At 40.5% G+C, this 18254-nt stretch overlaps 2 protein-coding genes across 4 annotated transcripts in view; both read right to left on the minus strand.

Moving 5' to 3' along the window:
* CORIN (corin, serine peptidase) overlaps positions 1-941 on the minus strand; it is a 170494-nt gene extending 169553 nt beyond the window's left edge. For both annotated transcript variants that reach the window (XM_030011931.2, XM_030011921.2), the window contains exon 1: positions 753-941. In XM_030011931.2, coding sequence (XP_029867791.1) covers positions 753-827 — 75 coding nt within the window. In that variant the 5' untranslated portion in view covers positions 828-941. The remainder of the gene's footprint in view (positions 1-752) is intronic.
* Positions 942-4313: 3372 nt separating this feature from the next.
* The window catches only part of NFXL1 (nuclear transcription factor, X-box binding like 1), a 49981-nt gene continuing 36040 nt past the window's right edge, over positions 4314-18254 (minus strand). Inside the window, exons 19-22 of one of the 2 annotated variants that reach the window (XM_030016450.2) lie at positions 17142-17246; positions 15801-15887; positions 12605-12658; positions 4314-7590 (exon numbers count right to left, since the gene is read on the minus strand). In XM_030016450.2, coding sequence (XP_029872310.1) covers positions 7417-7590; positions 12605-12658; positions 15801-15887; positions 17142-17246 — 420 coding nt within the window. In that variant the 3' untranslated portion in view covers positions 4314-7416. Of the gene's footprint in view, positions 7591-11839; positions 12166-12604; positions 12659-15800; positions 15888-17141; positions 17247-18254 lie in introns of those variants that run through there. The other variant, XM_041123445.1, reaches the window with a different exon arrangement.

Raw genomic sequence — 18254 nt, forward strand, 5'->3', positions numbered from 1 at the left:
CGAGGGCACGGTGCGTCGGCTCCCCGGGAGCCCGGCCGCCGGTGGAGCTGGCAGGGCCGTCCCGCCGGAGGTCAAGCCCAAACTTTGCTCTCGCAAATGCTGGCCGGACCTGTTGCCGTCGGGCTCGGCGCAACTCCTCCGCGCTCCTTCCAGCGCCAGAGCAATTCGCGGGCACCTCAGCCCCGCTGACCTCCCCTGCTGACTTTGTGGGAGACCTGAGCTCTTTTCCTGAAACGCTGATAACGACCGCTCGTTAACTGCGACCGGCTCACCTACCTTCTGCGCCTCCGAACTCGGCCGCCCCCCGCGCTCCTCCCGCACGGCCGCGCGAATTCGGACGCGGGAGCGCTCCGGCGGGTCGGCGGCGGGCGGTCACTTGCCCCCGGCCGCCCCCCGGGGACGCGGCACCGTCGCCGCCCGCCAGACACGGGGCCGCTCTCGCTGCGGCGGATCGCGGGGCTCGGAGCAGGGCTCGCCCCTTCTCCGCTTGCCCGAGCAACCTGCCGCTCGGCCCCGCGGCGGCAGCGCAGGCTGTGCGCAGCGCACGGCGGGTGGACGGGCGGGGACGGGACGGGGGGATTCCCCGCCGGACCGGCGGCCGCGCTCCCCTTCTCCCGTCCGTCGCCCCCTGAGCACGCCGCCCCCCGCCCGCCCCGCGGGGGTGGCCGAGCGGCGGAGCCGGCCGCCCTCGCAAGCCCGTGGCCCCCAGGCGGCCCCACGCGCGGAGGGGAGCGCCCTCGGGCTCGCCTTACCCGGTTGGCGGAGAGAACCTGCCGGTAGCGCTCCTCCTCCGCAGGCAGGGCAGGGAACTGTTGCATGGAGAGCATGCTCTGGCTGCTGCGGAACCCTCTCCACTTTGGCCGCCCCCCCTCACCCTTCTCTACCTCGGACTCTGACGAGCCGCGGCCGCCCGCCTCCCGCACATACACAGTTGCGGGGCGGGGGGGCTCCGCATTTTGTCTGCTCGGCAGACTCCCCCTCCCCCCTCCTCCACCCAATAATAATAAACCTCCGCGAGAAAGCCGCCACATCCCCACCCCTTTTGCACATCACGCTCTACCCCTCGGGGACAAGCTGAGAGACTGCCCACTTGCTAATTTCGCCCTAAAGCCGTCCCCCAGGGAGGGCGGATGAGGTGGGCACAGCCTGCGCCCCCGTCCGTGTCCGTCCCCCCCCCCCGCGATAAAGGACGTCTCGTCACGCCGCGAAGGGCTTCAGGTGGCAAGACAAGCCCGAGCCAGGGACGGCGCGCGGGGCAGAAGCCCGCGGAGCTCGCCCCTCGCACGCCTTAGCTGGGCTCGCTAGGGCTCTGCCGCGGGCGAGGGGCCGGGGCCGCCCGGGTGCGCCCTCGCCGCCGCAGCCGTCCGAAGGCAGCAGCCCGGCGCCCGGACCTGCCGGCGCGCCCGGCCCGCCGAGTTCGAGCGCGGAGTTCAGAGCGGGGGATGATGGCGAGCCCGCGCCGGGCTCCCGGGTCCATCCACCCGCGGTTCCCGGGCGCAGGAGGACCCACCTGCCATCTGGATGCTCTTTATTTTACGTTGTGGTCACGCAAAGTCTTTCGTTTCACCCCAACCGATCCTCCCTATCTCCAAAAAGAGGGCTGAAAGCGGCGCCGGGCGCTGCCGCCGGCAGAAGCAGAAGCGGGGGGGGGAAAGGGGCTGCGGCGGGAAGGACGCTCTCCCGGAGCCGGCGACAGGTTTCTCCAGCTCCTTCCCCGCAGTGAGGCTCCGGTCCCAGCCCCGCCGGGGCCAGGCAAGCCTGTCGTGCCACGTTCCCCCCCCCCCCCCCCCCCGTGCGAGGAAGCGCTGCGCCGGAGGACGGCGGCGGCCGGGGACGCGGCACCTGTGCCCCCGCCGTGACCGACCCCCACGGCCTGAGAGCTGGAGGGGGGGGGGGACGGCGGTTGTTGCAAACCTCTTGAAGCAAAGCTCTCACGCCAAGAGACAAGTGCCGCCTGAAGCTGCAAATGACAGCGCAAATGCCCCACCCCCATGAGACATCGGCTTTTAAGACTTGCATGTTGATGCACTTGTCCCCTCTTCCCTGCACCCGCATCCAAAGATGTCAAGTCTGACGGAAGCCCGGGTCTGCGTACGCAACGGAGCTCGCAAGCGCTATCCAAGAATGATAAAGTCAACAGGACAAAAAGCATGGTGGATGGGCAGAAGTGGGCGCTACTAGAACAGCAGCAGTTCAGGACCCTTCCAGGAGCCACAGAGAGCTGGCACCACGACTGGGTTATGAAAGGACAGTTGTAAAACAGAAAGGCTTCCCCTTTTTACTGTGCATGTTTTAGCGCTTCTGAAATGCTATCATTCAAAATGCGAGTCAGAAAACACCCAAAAAACGTGCACAGCCACCTCAACATGAAGATGGCTTCTAGCCCTGGTCCCCACTCCTGGCTGTCAGCAAGGATGATACCCCTCCTCTATAGAGGTTGTTTATATATGTCCAAGACGAACACTTCTTCCTAGCTTTTTTCCCAAGCTTCTTTTCCAGATATCTTTATTTCCATACCTTCAGATTTAGGCCCTGACACTTTCTGTTTGTGTGCAAACTTTATGGGGCAGAAACCCGGGGCTCTGTGCTGCTTCTGGAGTACCACTGTACATAAGTAACTTCAGCTCGTGGTAACTCAGTCCTGAATTTTTTTACCCCACCAAAGTCCCCTGCTGGAGGAAGGCATTGCTTTTGTTTTTGAAACAATTGCACAAATAATAGGAAAAGCATGACAGGAAACAGAAGCAAGAGCACTTATGCAAAATCTTCAAATTGCTTAATGTAAACCAACAAATAATCCCTAGTGTAGTGGTGATAAAGAGAGGAATCAAACCATAATTCATTACTTATTACGGTATTTCACAGAGATTAGTTAGTTAGCCCTGTCAAAAATTAGAATAAGAACAACTGAAAACTGAAATTTAAGAGGTGCAGTACATGGCTCAGACTGCAAAGCCAGCTTGGCTTTGGATGGAGGATGTCTTATTCAACAGTAGAACTGTGACTTCCAGACCCCAAACCAGTCTTGACTCCTGATCTCATACTAATTTCCTCAAGTGAGGGAGCCATTCAAATTGCAGTTTCACAACTACAAGGTTCAGCCACAGTGTACAGCAGAGAAAGCCTAAGCCGAGTTCTGGTTTTGTTGGCAATTTTATGGAAATCACTGCATGAGAAACAATTATTTAAATAATACTTGGTTGAATTAAGCCACAGTTCCCTCAGAGTATGACTTATTTCTGGACAGCTGCCATTTAGCCTACCTTATGACTGACTTTAATATATCACAGAGCTCCTACTGATACACTGTCCATACCAGAAACTTGTTCTCTGGTAGCATGATATATAAACATTTTAATGCAGAGTCCAAATAATTTATTAACATGTAACCATTAGTGGAAAGCACATCTCATTATCTTATAACTAATCTTGACTTCATTTGATTTTTCTCTAACTTTTACCTTGCATTTCCCTTCCTAGTAAATACAGACCACTACAGTATCTTAATTTTATAATCTTTAGAGCAATTGATTGATTTAATTGAATGATAAGGGCAGACATGAATACAAATTTGCATTCATGAAGCAAGAAAAGGGAGCAACTTAAATGCCCATAGATAACAACTGGTAATAGGATGAAATTGAAGCAGAAGATGGATATCTGAACTAAGCGAAACTGAGGACAGGGTTGCCCACAGACTGCACAAGAATACTCCAACCTAAAGCACGCACCAGCGAGCAGCTACCACACACACATCAAGCTTCTGCTGCCTCACACAGAAACGCCCTTCAGACCAAGCATCTCTGTGCTCTAACCCCACAACACGCAGGCACATTGCTCTCAGAAAAGCTGGCATATAGCAGATATCCTTTGGAGCCAGAACTACTGAGATTATAAACTCAAGAGTTCAGTGCTTTAAAGCCACAATCAAGCATTGAAGCTGCTATGACCAAATTTTGGTGCTATCTGCATAGTAACATTTCCCTCTCTAGTCGTTAAGGTCAGGACAAATGTCTAATAAATCAGCTGTATGTCCCCACATGAGGCCAAAAAAATCATCTACTAAATCCATTCCCATTTGTTTCATCTTAATCTACTTCCCCAACCCATTCTTGCAATTCTGTCAGAGCAGTAACATGAAGGAACATGATTACATAATTCCAGTATTAATCTGAGCAGTAAGAGCTATCCCTGCCAGAGAGGCGAACAAAAAGCACGCCTAAAAACTTCTGTTGCACTATGTCAGTCATCATTACCCAGGAGAAATTTGCTGCTTTACTACACCAGTCCTTGAGAACAAACAAATTTTCAAGTTGTTTTTGATGCATTTATTGTCTGACTTGGTTTTTACATGAAATTAACACACACACTGGCTTTGTCAATTGTTAGAGGTAACAAACTTGCCCAAGGAGTTTCCAATCCGAAACATGTTGATCACTTGTAAGCACCTTGGTTCAGCAGACAGATGAATACTCACCGGAATGCATTCAGAATCAGGAAAAGCCCCCCTCAGTTTTTTTTTTTATTTTACACATAGCTAAATTGTCTGCATGCTAAGTATCCTCATGATCAGGCTTCTCTCTATATAATTTCCCTTCAACAGCAGGTCAGATTATCTCATTTGTTTTAATGTATAATTACCAATATGCATTTTTTTGGTAAACTTAACATAAAAAATATTTGCTTATTACATTATGTAACAGTACATTACATTTTACCTTTAGTTCAATATTTCCTTTTTAGAATTACCATCTTTCATGTATACTGAATAACAGCGATTTTATCTGTACCTTTCACTTCAAAGGTTGTCATGCTTGCAACACACAGCTCCAACGAAAGAAAGGCAAAAAATTAACTGTAAAAATAATTAAAAAAAACCCAAATAGAAACTCGTGATTTATTAACTGCAGATTGCTCAAACCCCCACACTTTTTTAATGCCAAAAAACAAATATCTGGTTCAGCAGGCAGACCAAAAGAGTGCAAATGACTCAGATGGTTGGATAAGATACACAGAACTACTTTGAATAAAATTTCAAAAATAGGTACGTCTCACATATGCGAGATTCAGGAGCGATACAAATCCTTTAAGAAAGGGAATATGCCTACTCATAGGCACACTGTATGAATGGAATGAATTTTTAAAGATTGGTGTGCTTTCTTATTATAATAAAGATGATCAATGAGAAGCAAGTCTTTTCCTCTCCAATATTTCACGTAAATACTGCAAAATATGCAGAAAAAAACACTAAGAACTACATCAAACATATAACTCAAGAGCAGTTCATTTTTATAGCTCTGTAGAGAGAGATTTCTTCTCTTTGCTGTAGTGGTAAGGAAAAACTACATTGTGATTGTTTTAAAGAAAAAGCTAGCAGTAAATAGAAAAATTAGTTATGGTCATGTAAGATAAAAGCTGTTTCCACAATGGTCTCGTTCATGTTGATCTGCATGTTTCAGCTATAAAGGCATCTTTTTGTATTTTTGGACAATACATTGTGTTTTACTTTAGCTGAAGAAAAATCTCTCTTCTTTTTCTCTCAGTAACAGGACAGTTACTGGCATAAGCAGTCACATAATAGCATCACCTCACTTGGTTAAAGAAACAACCCTTATATATGGAATTATCTTGCAGGCATTAATATTATAGAAAAGAGTTAAAGTAACAATATGGAAAATGGTTTATTCCTTATACTAGAAAATAAGAGAATGCAACAGAGATGCAACTATGATTGCCTAGTATAATTTCAATTAATCTACAACTTTACATACTAATAGCTGGACACATCATGACAGAAGTAGTATGCATTTCTAAAAATCAATTAAATACTCCCCCATAAAATACTATCAGATAGCACCAATCCATGCTAAATATTGCCAAGTTTTCCTTACCTCTCTTCTCTTTCACCAAACTTAGGTGAAAAATTGAAAAGACAGTTATTTTCTCCTCATTTTGTCAATCTACGCAATCTAAAAACTACTTTTTTTGCAGCTTTTCTATTTTTTCTGCTGCTGAACCATAATTACAATTGGATATCAGCTCAAATTAATACTGGGTCCCTTTACAAGTGGGCCAAAATCAACTGAAAGACTTTTCAAACCAACTGCAATCTTCTCTACTAATTCACACAAATGGTCCCACTGCTTTTGCAGGATTTGTGATGAAACTGTATGCCTGAATTACAAGGGCAACCTAATGCCCTTTGGCTTCATACCTCATCTTTCACAGGATCTTGTAAGCACTTCTCAATTACCCACAATGCTCAAGTCTTGGCATAAAATTTCCAGCACGGGTTTAAAAATTCAGTATTCTGATTTCCCCACCCCCAAATTTAACTTGCAGTCCCTCAGCTGAGACAATGCAGCTTCTCTAATAATCTTGAAGCTGTGTAAACCTTTCAGTTCTAGGAACCAATGCTGATATCCCAAAAGCAAGGTATTCTAAACTGTCAGCAAAAAAATATATATTTTTAAAAGATTAGCTAGACAGTTTATACATGATTAACAAGCACCATCCAGATGGCTTCAGAATAACATATAATTGTATTGTTATGCTATTCAATTATGGTTTTGCACACCTATGCAAATATTCAAATGTGACATTTATCTACACAAATAGTCAAGTGGTACCCTAAGTTCAATTTCAGATTGTTTTTCTGCTGTTGGTGATGGGGGCAATGATGAGAACACATCCCCATATCCTGAAACTACTTCACATCCATGTTCAGCATATGCATCTGTCCATTAAATGAGGTTTTCAATTGGTTTGATTTTGAAGAAACAAGGGCGGGGGGAGCAACCAAAAAACAAACCCCACAGTCTGTAAGGGGGCCCTTTTTATTGTTTGTGATACAGTCGACTTGAAAGACAAGTTCACATTTCCTTTGTCTGAACAAAGTTTTGACATGAAGCCCCAGAATATTCAAGCCTAAGTGATCCGAAGTTCCCTGTTAGTTGTTATAATTAAAACTGACATGAAGCACAGAAATTATTGTGTGATACAACATAAAGACTAGCATAAGAATACTAATCTTCAATAAATGACTAAATTGATTTTACAGGAAACAAATATTCAATAAAGCATTTTATACTAAGCTATTTTTAATAATTTGAAATGGAGACAAGGAAAAGTAACACAATGTATTAATAGAAGAGATGTTAACGGACCTCAGTCAGACAAATTACATCAGCACTTCAGCATAGACTAAAATCTACTATTACTTTCAGTGTCTGAATTCAGTTTTGTGCTGTGAATGTAACAAACAGAAAAGGTGACACTTCTTCCCTCCTCTGCACTTTTCTTGGCAAATGGTATACATACATAATCTATGCAAATTAAGTTGTTACACACAGACTAACATTCTAGGAATAATAGCTACCTAAAGCCCGACTGAGGTATATTAAATATTGAGCTGTTTCAGTCATTGTAGACCATGAGCCATGCAACCATCACAACAGCAACTCCGAACATTGGCAGCATAATGAGGTTCTTGTATTTTTGCCATGATGATTGTTCAACTTCTACTTCATCCTTTCTTCTCTTATTCTTTCTTCGCCCTTTTAATCTGTTTTCAAAAGCTTCCAGTTCAGCCTAGATGAAGAAAACCAGAAGTAGTTGACATTTGTGTCAATTAAAAACAAGGAAATGTGCAATTTTAAATAATTCCCAAAACATTCCCAAAAACCACTTTATAAAAATAAGTGGCAGTCAATGGAAGTTACAAATCTCTTACAGATGAGATGATAGCACTACATCCCATGGTTACAAAGCACTTTGCTTCCAAGTATTAAACCATTGTTTAGTTTCCTATAAAAAACATTGCCAAAAATGCAACCAACTGAAATTTTACATTAGATTTTTAACTCAGGTTGAATATGTTAAACCAAAATGAGATTGTTATTTCCATTAAATATGTTAAAAATACATTATTTTTACTATTAAAGAAAAGCACTCGTAAGTATTTAAGCTATTACAGTAACATATAAAAGACCTCCCCCCATAAGGAGGATGTGCTCTCTGCTAAAAATAAATTAATAAAAATATAAATAAATAAATGATCTATCATCTTTCCCTCAATTCTTTATATTTTGCATGCTCAGCTAAATTTTAGATTAATACCTATAATCTTAGACATGTACAAAAAGTTTCCATTTGTTAAGTGTTATAAATTAACACTTAGTCAGTCATATATGATTGAAGTAGGTACATAGCATCCTTCAAGATAAAGCACATGCCCTTAGGCCCCAAAATGAAGCAAAGCAATTGGAAAAATAAAAGGAATGCCAAGTTCCACCCAGAACAGCAGTTTCAGGGTGATGCTTGGAATGAACAGTGGGATCCTCTGATGCCTGTTTCTCACCCCCCTCCACATCCTTTTAAAAGGGTATCAAGAGCATACAGATGAAACTCATTTTAGGGTACAAAGCTGAAATAAAACTGGAATTAGGCAGCCTGGAACAAAGAGCGTAAGACTGAGATGAGACTCCAATGAGCAGCCATCTAACTGCTAGGAAAATCAGAAAAGATGCTCTAAAGGAGAGCTGAGACAGACTAAAACCAGAAAAGGTCCGACGATTATCTGGATTTTTGGGTAGAGTTGTCAGCTACTAGAGAAAGCATGGGACAAGGAGCTAGGGAGCAGAAAGGCTAGATAAACTGAAAGAGACAAGAGAGATGGGAGCAGCAGAGTGCAGCAAGCTGGGACCGGCTGGGCAAAACGCGCAAGACTAAGCTGAAGCAGAGGAAACGTGGACAGTGAACAGAGACAAAGCCTGGCCATGAGAGGAAATAAATCTACATGACTACTACTGCAGTGCTGCCAGGAAGAGACGGACTAAGACAATAAGGTAGGTGCATTAAAGAAACAAGAATAAGACTTTTGGGAAATGGGGAGAGAAGTAGTCCAGTAAATACAATTTTCCTTTGGAACTCAAGATTGCCTGATGTCTGGTCTTCCTCTACTGACAGCAAATATCTGTCAGAGTTTCACAAAGCGGATCTTACTTCCCTTCTTGTGCCAGATACCACTGTTAGCAGGAGAAAGGGACCCATTTTGATGTATATTCCTTTGTACCTAATAAAGGCAGAAATTGTTGGCACTTCTCTGATGATATGGGATAAAAGTTAAAAGTTCCACAGCCTGCTATTTGAAACAAGGTTACTTTCAACTAGCTAATCCTCCTTTAGAAAATCAAAGTATTTTAATGAAACAGTTTTTCAAAATCCGAAGTCTGGAGGCAAGTGCAGAGTTCTTAAGGTTTTATAGATAATGTGGCAGTATTTCATTTTACACAGACACTAAATAAAATTTGGGGCTTCTATAGTTATTATATACTTGTGATCTGTAGGTTTTAAAAGCAGAGTGCTTCATGAATTGCAGTAATCTGAATTAAAATATAAGCCTCGAACAATTATATAACAGGTACTGAATTGCCTTCCTAGTGATCTTTATAAAAAGCCAGCTAAAAATAAATACCTCATAAAAAAACAAAACACAGAATGAAAAAAGGTTCGTGGGCACAGAATACAAGAAAGAAGCCATCACTGTCCTTGAAAAGCTACCTACAGATTTTATATAACTGTCATCATTCCCAAAGTGTCACCTCAATGATCTCTGAACAATAAAGTAATGGTTGTGCCCAGTGTTCAAAATACCTTAATTTTTCAAGCTAAACAAGCTCAAGCTTTTTGTTGAGAATAAGAATCTAACTTCTTTGTGTATAGACATATTAAAAATAAAATGAAATGCATTTATTTAAACTGTATACTCAAAACAATTTGATGTCAGATAATGTCTAGTTTAGTGTTACTCAGGTACTGGATTTTGCTCCTTCATGTGCTATTCTCTATATTCTTCCTGCACTGGAAGGAGTAGCAGCCCCATGGGGAAATGTAGCTAATTGAATGCAAGTAACAGTGACTATGCAGACACAAAGCATATATCCTGAAATTGCAGGTCTTGTATTTTACAGGGGCAGGAGCATGCTTGACTTTTGTAACTTCCAAGGATCTGTTAAAACATTTTTCCTTCTAAGAAAAAAGGAAACAAAATATTTCATACATCTCATTAAATTAGAATTCAGGTTTGAGACTTGGCTTTCAGTGTTGAAACTCTTGACTACTACCACTTACCTCAAAAATTTAACCAAATCTTTTACACTAGAGTGGGACAGATGGAGAGAGAGCTTGGTCTGAATTGCTAAATAATCAAAGCACTGATCTTTTTTCCACCTAGCAATTGTGAAAACCCTGGCCTCACATGGTGAAGCAGAGAGAAAGTTTGGCTGCTAGGGCCATGATGAAAAGCCTAACCAAGCCATCTCCCTTCCACTAAGAAACAAGTGATTCCATCTGTAAATGATATTAGCAGAAGCTGCTATCAAATATAGCAAATACCAAAATATAAATGTGCAGACTTACCAGAGCACTAACTAGTTTGTATATAAAGGATTTCATGAAGTATTAATCAAAACAGGTCTCAAGAAGTTCTGACTAACAGATGAACTGTCTATACAAAAATGTGCTAATGAGATCAGGAAGGTGGTACAAGATGCGAACTATTGTCAGAAGGGAGTATACTCAAATATATACTCTTAATGTGACCCAACACCCTATGATAGTGATGTCCTCCAATTTGCATCACCAGATAGCAGATTATGAGATCAAATTGGAAGGGAATCAATTTTAGATAAAAGGCTGAAGTAGCTGAGGTTAGTACTTGTATGCAATTCTACAGCTTATTTATTAGTTACTATTATCCTACTTTTTTTATTGGTTTTGTCCATTTTTTTTACTGTTGTCTTACTGTTTGCTATTGTGCTATGTAACTGGCCACTCTTAATTAACCTTTTAATAGGCTTGATTATGTATAGGTGAAGTCTTCTATCCCTGAAGCTGCATCCATCACAAAACACGTACACAGAATCAGTTGCCATATATTGCCCAGGGTACTGCTGGACTGTAACTGTGAGACTTCAGTGAATGCACAAGTAGAAAGCAATGGTGGTGTGACTGCAGAAACAATCACTTCTGAAGGATCAAGACAAAAATAAATGTTGCACACTATGCTGGTGGAGTGAATCTGCTACAATTTCAGAGAAGCCTTGTTACTGAGACTTTATTTGAGGGACTATAAATTAAGTGATTTTGAGGCACAAATCATTAGTAACTGGGATGCCTTCTGGAATGCACGAAAACACAGTCAGTGCAATACAAACACCAGCAACTTTGAATTTCTACCTCTAGAATTGTAAGCATGTTCTTTACATACGTAAGCATCCATGAGTACACTTCAGTACTTAGCTTGCAGAACCATCAGTTATAGATTACCTCTGCCTAACAAAATGTTTCAGACATCTGTATGCAAGCTCCACTTCCTGACCTATGTCCCTGAACTAACATTTCCAAGGTCAGCTTCGAGAACAAGAATTAGATGAACTGTCTACGAGTTGTATGAGGGAATATGTAATCAATATTGTAGACAGTTGAGGCATGAATGTAACAATAAACATTACCAGATGATCACAAAACAGTGCCTGGACCCCTGGACAACAGGTACCTAACTGTATGCTTTTCCTGCACAATGAATAGACACACTCCCCATTGAAAAACAAAAGCAGGCCTTGCTAGAGCATTGGTTGGTAGACATAACGCTTTAATAAAGTCTCTAGGCAATTAATCAAAGTATGCATAACAGGAGTTGTGACCCACAAACTGACTATCCTAATGAGATTGGGGGAATGGTACAAGACGATCAGGCCTGTCCCGCATGCCCTTTCAAGCAGGGAGTGAGCCAGTGCTCTGCGATAATAATGGAGTGTGACATGCAGGTGAAAACAGACGTATAACCTAATACATAACTGTTGTGATAATTGAGTAAAAGGAGAGTCAGAAAGCACACATTGTACTTAGAATATGACTTGATGTCAAATGCTCAGGCACAAGCATACATGGTTGGAAGGAGTGCATTAAGGCTGTAGCCTCCAGATGACAAACCTGACCTAGCCATCACCACCAACCAAGCTCACGGTTTTTGCCTGAAATATGGTTAGTATTAGTGTCTCCGGGCAGCTGGCACAGAAGCTCCTTGGATTACAATGCTGACAACATATGCTCACCAACAACAGCAATTACAGTAAATACACATTTTTTCCTCCCCTCAGAGACCTTGAAGGAAAAAGACTCATTTAGGGTTCCTCATTGTTTCAAAATGGGAGGGAGGAGGGAAGCTTCACCCAATATTTAAACCTCTATGGAGGCTATTCACCAATTCTGTGGTGTTCATGCATTATAAAGTGTTCAATTAAAATCAAGAGTACTTAGTATTTAAAAAATAAACTATACTATACACAGTTATAGTAATGCAAGATTAAACTGATTAATTATAATTTTGCATAAAATTATGAAAAATGTTTGGGAAAATACGTGGGCTCCTAACCATTGTAAATCATTCACAGCACACATCTCAGAGTAAGATAACAGCTGACAGGAATGACTGTGCATATCACATTACAAACTATACAACTTTAGTTGCATGTAAACGAAATTATTTACTAACAAGAACAATGCGGGGGGGAAGAAGCGGGTGAGTAAGAAAGGTTGATACCTGTTGTCTTCGTTTCTCTTCTTCAATAGCAGCTTTGGCTTCTGCCTCTTTTATCTGTCCAGACATACAAAGCAACTTTTCATTTTTCAGCAACTTTACCCTCAATTCAGTACACTTTACACATACAGATAATTCCTATATATGTATATAATTTACAGACACATATTTCATTCCAAGTACTTTAAATATTCCCTGACTGCTAGAGCAAAAGGAAACCTCTGTATTTGTATTAAATATGACATATATCGGATAATGCATAACCAAACTGCTTTAAAGTCCTTGGTGCAATGCAAACCAAATGGAATTAGAAATGCTCCACCATCAGAAAGTCCTATGAAAAGAAGTCATGAGAGTTACAACTGATAATTCTACAGAATTGTTTTGTAGTGTTCAAGAAAGCAAATCAAATGCTAGAAATTATTAAGAAAAGAAAGGTACAGAAAAAATGTCGATGTGTAAACACATGAGGCACTTCAATCTTAGCTCCTGCATTCAGTTTTGGTCCTGCAATAACAAAAGAATGTAAAGCCTGAACATATACAAAAGACAACAGGATGGAGTGGCTTTCATCTAAAGAGATGCATAACTAGGATTCATCAGGTGACTAACAGGGCACAAAATCCTGAAGAGTATGACGATGCCAAATAGGGATAAAACATCAATAATTATTTTTCATAATACAAAAGCAAAGGCATAAAATGAAATTACCAGGAGGCTCGTTCATAACAGAGGGAAGTATTCTACTCCCACATAGTATTTGGCTAAATCTAGAAATTCAGTGCTACAGGATGCTTATAGATGCCAGAAGTTTATGTCTACTGAAAAACAATTAGGCATGCTACGAAGAGCTAAATCCAACAAAGACCATTAAACAGAAAGACACCAGCTCAACCTTTAAAATTCCCGTAGTCAAGAGATCACTACAGTAATAGTAGTAACAGGAAGAGTATACTGGGGAAATGTATGTATCTGTCGTCTTGTATACATTTCTTGGACCTTTAGCATTGCAGCCACTGAATCACTGCCCTAGAAAAGTTAGATGTAAAAATCTGATTAATAACTTGAAATGAAAAACAGTCTTGATCCTAATAACTGGATGATTCGCATACTAACAGTGACAATAATTTACTAAATACGGTTTGCGCAGGTGGAATTTGTTCCAAACAATTTGCAATTCAAGAGCTCTTGACAGCTAAGGAGAAAGCACACCAGCCCATGCTTTAGCACACTGTAGCTGAAACAGTGTGCACTGAGGACAGGGTCAATAGAACAGTCTATTTGCAGGTTTTCAGACAATTTTTTAAATTGTTAAACCGTACATCAAATAAAAGCATTAGTGAGAATTTCATTAATCTAGACACAATCGTAGAGCCTCTCTTTAGAAAAGTATATAAAAGACCTTTTCAGCCATGCACATCTGAAACCACAGTCTGGTGTGGAAAAAACGGCACAACTAGCCTCCTGGTATTTCACTGCCATCTAATGGCAGAACTTCAGCTCCAAAAAGAAAAAGTGACCCACAAATGTTGAAAAAAGCAACAGAAGAGCTTCTTTTTATACTGGTGTGGTCATTCATGTTTGTGTAAGATATATAGGTACAATATACATAGGTAGAGGGAAGCTTAACCATTATAATCACAGTATGGAAAAACATTTCTAGAACTAGATCTTTAATAAAATGTACAGTAAAAGACGCATTCAATTCCTCAGAAGCGCATCCTCACTAGGTGCTATACGTGAAGAGTTTTATGAAGAGTTAACACACTTTGGTTTTGGAAATTGATGGTTGTTTTGCTACTGTGCAAGCTAAATTATCTTTGTAAATGTCTGCAGTTTTTAAACAGACTTTTTCCAGTCTTGACACATTAAACAGTAATTGACATAAACAAACTACTTTTATCAAGTGCATATAATAGGATATGATTCTAGTATGTTATTTACAAGGCAACACAGGCTACAAAAAGGTGCCTAGTAAAAATTTAAATAGAACTTCATATAAAAAAATCCAAAACAAATAAATCCATGTGCTTCTGTGAGGAAGGTACACACAGCTAGGTTATGCCACACAGTATGTCTGTGGCACTGCTTATAGTAGAAGCTTGTAGTCATTTGCTCATTGCATTAGACCATTCCTCCCCATGGATTACAATGTCAGGGGCAAGAAACAGGAACTAGTATCTGCTGAAGTAAAACAGCAGCTGACACTGCACTGCACCACACTGAGACATGCTGCTCTGTCCCAGCTCATGCACTCTCTTGTGAATTCACCTTGCTTTAGTGCACTCCATGTCCTATGAACTTATCTTCACACTCTTACTGGAACTGTTTGTTATGGTTGGGATTTTCTGAAGGCATATCCCAAGAGTCTTAGTATTTGACCTGCTTGCAAAGTTGCAGGATTTGGTCTTGTTAGAACTTGCCAATCAATCCTGAAAATCTGAGCAGAAGCTGACAAGAATCAGCTCTACCCATTGAGTTTTTGGGTTGTACATTTATTACATCTAACATGTACCTGATAAAAACCAAGCAAGCTATGCATGAATTCTTTTTGTTTATGCTTTTATAAAGGCTTATAAGAGCAAGGTTGATATTCTGTCTCTCTGGGTGACAGCATGCAGCAATTTCGATACTTCATAAAACAGCAGAACTAGGGAGAAGTCACATTTACAGCAGGCTAAAAAGTACACTGCAATTACTGAAAACTCTCCATTTTTCTGGTACAGGGTAACTAATACAGTGTGACAGGATTATACTCTTCATGCTGGACAAGTTGAGCATTCAATGGCTGTAAAAATTTCACAGGAAAGAGCAGATCTAACAATGCCTTGTGAAGTGGCCTGGCCCCAATCCTACAACACAAATCATTAGCAATAACAATTTTATCATCACTGATCATCACTTGTTCTCAGCAGAAGAGGAAAGAACCAGTTTTAACAAATGAAAAAAAAAAGCAAGAAAAATAACAGAATGTTGTTTTAATATAGTATTTCACTGAGTTAATTAACACTGTCTACAAACACTGTAATTCTCCCCACTAAGCCAAATGCAAGTCTGAAAAAGTGGCTGCTATTAAACAGCACAACTACTTATGTTGTATTTTTTGCTGGTATTGCCTTGAAAAATAATTCTGTGTTCGTTTTTTCCTACTTTTTTTGGAAGCATTGAGAAGAAATTAGAGCTACAACAGATACATTACCTCAGATGCTTTCCGTTTCATTTCCTTGCATAATGCATCGCATTCCAGTGAAACTTGGCCTTCTTGTATCTTACTGCACTGTATTTCCTGTTAAGTATAATTTGAGTCTTTTATAATCATTTCTCTATATAAAATTTGTTATAATGTCCATTTCTTTATGAAAATAATTATAAAGCATTCTTATTTAGTAAAACATTGGTTACACAGAAAATAAAGCTAATGATTAAACGTTATTTGAACCTGTAATTCTGAATTAAATTGCCCTTTTCTCTTTTCTTTCTGATAAACTGAGCAGAAAGCAAGAATAAATCAAACAGTCCAGTTTAATGTCTCCTCTCTTCTCTTTTCTCACTTTTTTGCCTAAGACAAAGAAAGATAACCTTCTGAACTCTGGCAGAAAGAGCTAGCATTCAGAGTCTCAGTAATTTCGTACACATTCTCTTAAGTGGCTAAGATTACAGGGCAAGGTCTGGTCATGGGGGAAATAAAATAATTCTCACTCACACTTCCTCCTCTCCCCCTAACAATGAAAAAAAAAAAAAAAAAAAAAAGGTGGCTATCTGTAAGCAGAGACCGTTCAATTTGAAGCACTTGTTCTGTACATGTCATCCTTTCTCCTGCTGAACACCCCACCTGCAAGACTTCTGGTTGCACAAGACATCAAGACATTTCATGGAGAAGCTGAGAACTCTGGGGGACTGCAGCCTGTTTAGAAGGCTCAGAAGTTAACTGGGTCCAGAAAAATAATTTAAGCACCTTGTAATTAAGCCAGATAATGATTTTTTCATTAAGTCATTATTTGCCGAGACTTCACATCAGTTTCTGTTCTTCCCTTCATAACACTATATAGCTATAATAAACTTCTTACATTACTTTGTTCTTAATCTTTGTTAGAAGCTAAGGATGCTGATGCCTGTACTTGCTTTTAGGTTTGCAGAGAACCGTAACTGATTACATTAGTTAGGGATTCACAACATCTGTGCTTGTTCCAACTTACATAATTATAAACTTTCCCAATATTGTCAGAAAAATGTATTTTTTTCCTCAAATTATGCCAGGTCATCTGACTATTCTCCCAATGGAGCTACAAAAATTCAAGTGTGCTTGAAGATAAAGCTATTGTAAGTCAGGCAGCTAACATATTTTAGAACTAACAGGATTTTATATTCTCCAGTGAATCTTTTGATATTGCAGCCCAGATCTTCAGCTGATGTTAATTGTTATAGCTCTGCTAGAGTAACTAGACCTGTTCTAATCTGCAGCAGAGACAATCCGTCCAAGCAAGCCTAGCAACATGCAAAGAAAATATATCGTTCTCAAAATTGTAACTTAGAAATTTACCTTTTTCAATCTCTTACAGAGACATCGGAGTTTAACCTTCTGGCTGCAGTTCAGAGGACAGCTACCTGAATGGCAAATCTCTTTACACCGGTGACCACAGGGCAACTATGAAGAACAAAAAACACAAAACACCCACAGTAATAAATGATTGTAAAATTACAAAGAATCTATGAACTGGTTTTATTTCAGACATAGCAGCTTAACCGAAAACTCACTCAGCTTATCAGTTTTTTCCCTTGTGAAATAGTTGATTTTTTTTTTTTTTTTTTTTTTTTTTTTTTGCTGTTGGCAAATGTTTGCTTGTTACTTACCATATTTCAGTTCCTGTAGAACAATTTATCTTTCATTGGCACAGCTTGATTAAAAAGCAATTTCTCCCTTCAAATGTTTCAAGAATAGTCGTCTCCACAGCAATTTATACAGCAACTACCCTAGCTATCTGTATGTTAGGGGAATACCAGTACATAAAGTAAAAAGAAACCAAAAACTGAAATTGTGTACTATGTAACAACTTGTTAGAGACTTGACAGTCAAGAAAAGAAAGAGGGAAGAATCAGAAGCAAAAATACCACAAAAGAAAATCTTGCATGCAAGAATCTTCTGAACTATGCAAAAGTCAAATACAATATTCTTATCATGTCTGAAATAATTTCACAAAATCCTAAAGTTCTGCATTTGGCAGATTATCCCATTTCCGACATTTGAGATAGAGACTTTTTTTACTGCCAGTGCATTTTTTAACATTTATAATGAAAAGATTATCATTCAACTACTGTGTTATGAACTGAGATACTAATTTAAATATGCTGACTGTTAGGAACGTAGCAGTGCTCCCAGCATTACATTATACAAAAAATGACAAGAAAACAGTAAGTAAAAAAAATTGTTTGCTAAGAACTTGACTGAAAATATACCTTGCTCATACACTTGCCCATAGGAAATCTTCACAATAATGACTTCTCATTTTCAATTACATAACCCAATACTGTTAATAACTGAAAGTGGACTCTCACATAAGCCATCTAATCAATTTATTTATAGAGGTAGCTTTAAATCCCTAATCTATTTAAAATGGCATTGGATAGTGTTCTTTATTAAAAATGAAATTTCACC

Source organism: Aquila chrysaetos, chromosome 1 (assembly GCF_900496995.4).
Source record: "Aquila chrysaetos chrysaetos chromosome 1, bAquChr1.4, whole genome shotgun sequence".
NCBI lineage: Eukaryota > Metazoa > Chordata > Aves > Accipitriformes > Accipitridae > Aquila > Aquila chrysaetos.